The 4020-nt window shown below is 31.5% G+C and overlaps 1 protein-coding gene across 1 annotated transcript in view; it reads left to right on the forward strand.

The window, feature by feature from the left end:
* LOC107613804 overlaps window positions 1999–4020 on the forward strand; it is a 3742-nt gene continuing 1720 nt past the window's right edge. Inside the window, exons 1-3 of the mRNA XM_016315959.2 lie at window positions 1999–2886; window positions 3638–3695; window positions 3818–3901. Of these exons, the coding sequence (XP_016171445.1) occupies window positions 2256–2886; window positions 3638–3695; window positions 3818–3901 (773 nt within the window). The 5' untranslated portion in view covers window positions 1999–2255. The remainder of the gene's footprint in view (window positions 2887–3637; window positions 3696–3817; window positions 3902–4020) is intronic.

A 4020-nucleotide genomic window follows, 5' to 3' on the forward strand; every position in this document is an offset into this window, starting at 1 on the left:
GAATCAAAATTACATAATAGATTGGACACAATTAACTCAAAAATGAACCAAAATTACATAACATTTATGACACAATAACTCAGAAATGAACCGAAATTATATAATGATTGCACACATAAACTTAGTTCGAAAACAAGCACACAAACAAGACTGAATTATGAACAAAAAGACATCCAAAATTAATTTTAGATCAGACAACATCATTAATATATTTCTTCTTCTTTTTTGTTTGATATTTTCTTCTCTTTTTTCTTTGTTTTATTTCTCTTAAAAGAGTGAAATAAGAACTATAAAAAATGAAAAGGAAGGAGAAGATGAAGAAGAAAAAGTTGAAAAAGAAGAAGAAGAAGTGGCAGAAGATGAGGAGGAAGAGGAGAAAGAGTTTTGAATTGTGCAGGATAACGAGTCCAAATGCACCTTAATTCACTCAGAAATGAACCGAAATTATATAGTGGATTGCGATACAATTAACTCAGAAATAAACCAAAATTACATAACAATTGTGATATAATTAACTTAGAAATGAACCGAAATTACATAATGATTGCGACCCATAAACTCAGTTCGAAAATAAGTACACAAACAAAACTCAATCTTCAACAAAAACACATCCAAAATCAATTTTGGATTAGACAACATCATTAACATGGCAAAAATTCAACAACAAACAATAACAATAACGACCATAACGATAACGAAAAAGAAGAAAAAGAAAAAGAAGAAGAAATTTGCCGTTTATGTTAAAAGTGGGAAGCTGTTTACATTTAAAAGTCAATTACGTATAAACTATGATGCACGGACACTGACATGGATACGGGGCACGACACGACACGGGACACGCCGACACGCGAATTTTAAAATTTTATAAGACACAGAGACACACATACATATAAAATATAAAGTATTTTTTAGATAAATCATAATAATATTTTGATATTTTATTGATATTAAAATATAAATTAATTTTTTAATTATTTTTAATGTCTTATTTTAATTATATCAAATATTTAAAATATTTTTTTGTTTTAATAAATAATAATATATACTATATTTAAATTTATTTCAAAAATATATGTTAAGAATAAGACTGGACACGCTGACACATGATGATATTTAGGTGTGTCCTGAAAAGAATTTTTTACTTTTTAATTAAGATACGGTTGGACACAGCAGACACACGTATTAGACGATTGTCGATGAGTGTCGTGTCTAAGATGTGTCGACACGTGGACACGACAGCTCAACAAAATATCCGTACTTAATAGCGTATAAATGGCACATGAATGTAGTGAAGATTATAACAATTTAGATAGACTTAATTAAGTTAGTGAAATCACTTAAATTCAACGCATTATTGGTTAATTAATTTTACACTCTGATTTGGCAAGCTAAACCCAATCTTCGTAGGTTAATTATGCCAGCACAGCCCCATATCCCAAGCCAACGAATCCTCTAACAAGCTTCCTTTGATTCTTTCTGTTAAATGAATCCTTTTATTATATAATAATGATACTAATATTTCTCAGTATAAACATATATATCAAATCGTTAGCTTTAGTCACCAAAAAATTAAAAAAGTCATTAGCTTTTAGATTTTGTAACAAATGACTCATTTGGATTTTATAGTACATTCTACTCTATAAAAATAAAACGATGAGTCTTAAATAAGATTGTGGTTAATTGGGATTATAGAATATAAACTAAATACATAAGCACAAAAATATAAACTTTTTAGTATACATTTGAAAAGAAAAAGAAAGACACAGCCTAAATAAAAAGAAATTTTGATCTCAGTATAAAAATAATTTATTACACAGATTTCATTTGTCTCCATACGTGTTATTTATGTAAATATTAGGTAATTAGAATCAAAACATTTTATTTAAATAAATTACCTAAACAATAAATAGTCTTACAAAAATTTATTTCCAAACATGTTATTGCCACTTGGCAAAAGAAAGAAGGGAAGTACGACATTGAGGCCTCGTGGTTTAGTTTGGAAAAGGCAATGCCCCTCACAAGAGGTTGTATGGCAGATCCCCACCTCCCCATGTTACAACTTCCCCTCTCTTCCCTTTACCTGTCCCTACCTTCCCCGCAATTATAAAACCCCTCGCCCCTCCCTTCCTTTTTCCTTCAATCCCCTCTCATCTTCACAAATCTTCCCTTTCCTTCCCCTTCCAATACAGCTGCTTTGTGCCATTACTGCAAACACTTTTTAATTCCCCCTTTACACAGAGAACTAATAATTAAAAATGTGCAGCTCCAAGGCCAAGGTAACCGTAGGCATAGAAGCCACCAACATCAACACCGCCGCAACCATGGCCAGAATCAACGGCAGGCCAGTTCTTCAACCAACATGCAACCGCGTTCCAAGCCTCGTCGAGAGGCGGAACTCCATCAAGAAAGTGCTGTCTCCGCCGCTTCTTCCAGGAAAAGTAGCCTCGTTGACGACGCCGCCGGTTTCTCCGAAATCAAAGTCGCCAAGGCCACCGGCGGTGAAGAGATCGTCCGGAGGCAGTGACGGCAACAACGGCCTCAACTCGAGCTCCGAGAAGATTGTGATCCCGAGAAGCTCGGTTACAAAGGCTCCGAGCTTGGAGAGGAAGAAGTCGAAGAGCTTCAAGGAAGGATCTTGTGTTGTTGAGGCGTCGCTGAGTTACTCTTCGTCGTTGATAACTGACTCGCCGGGGAGCATTGCGGCGGTTAGGAGGGAGCAGATGGCGCTTCAGCAGGCTCAGAGGAAGATGAGGATCGCTCATTACGGAAGATCAAAGTCTGCAAAGTTTGAAAGAGTTGTTGTTCCTCTTCCTGATCCCTCTTCAACCACTCTTCCTTCTAAAATTATTGACGAGAAGAGGTGCAGCTTTATCACACCCAATTCAGGTAGTTATTTTTTTTTTATTTATGTTATAATTACAATATTATATGACCAATATTTTTGTAACAATTTAAAAAAAATAAAAGGTTTAACTAATTTTTTTTTACCAATGAGTATAGTTAAAATGGCATAATTTCTTCGTACTCATTACAAAAGTTGCAGATTCCAGTTTTTTTATTTTTAGGCTTTCTATTTTTAATAAAAAAAAACTAATTAATTTTTTTAAAGAAGAGCAAAAATAAAATTAAATGCATATTGACTAAAAAGATATTAGTTCATAAAATTTCTTTTTTCATCAAGATATATCAATTTTTCTTATATTTTAAAAAAAATTATAACTGAATATAGTGATATTATTTAATTCATATAATTAATTTTATAAAATTCAGTAAAATAGGTGATTTATATTTGAAACCGAAGCAAACTAAATAAAAACAGAGTAAAATTTTATAAATTTAATTAAAAAGTGAACTTTTTTGCAGTAAATTTATGAAATTATTAATTTATCATAAATTTTAAATTTTAAATTTTAGTTTTAAATTCTAAATATTTTAAATAATAAGGATTCGGAAATCATTTTATAATAAAAAATTAATTAATATTAACTAATTAAAAATTAATTTCTATACTTATTCAAATTTTATTTACACTTATTTTCGTTGTTGTAAAGTGCTTTGGTTATCAGACTGAAATAGTGGCCTTTTATCAGGAATAGAACAAAATGTGCTGATACAAATTTCTGTTTTTGATGAATAGATCCAATCTATATTGCCTATCATGATGAAGAGTGGGGAGTTCCAGTTCATGATGACAAGTAAGCCCTCTACACATTCTCTCCTTTTCTTTTTAGATCAATAAAAACACACACAAATCACACCAAACACAAATGATTGTGACTGACAATAACTCTTTTCCATTGTTGCAATAATTCATCAGGATGCTGTTTGAACTTCTAGTTTTAAGCGGTGCTCAAGTTGGATCTGATTGGACTTCAACCTTGAAGAAACGTCAAGATTTCAGGTTTTCCTTAAAGCAACTTATATTAAATAATATACTTGTTTTTTCATTGATAAATAACTCATTCTGAAGCTAAAATTTTTATCCCATAACCATAATATTCACCTGAAAAAGTTTGGGAT

This window comes from Arachis ipaensis, chromosome B08 (assembly GCF_000816755.2).
Source record: "Arachis ipaensis cultivar K30076 chromosome B08, Araip1.1, whole genome shotgun sequence".
Taxonomy (NCBI): Eukaryota; Viridiplantae; Streptophyta; class Magnoliopsida; order Fabales; family Fabaceae; genus Arachis; species Arachis ipaensis.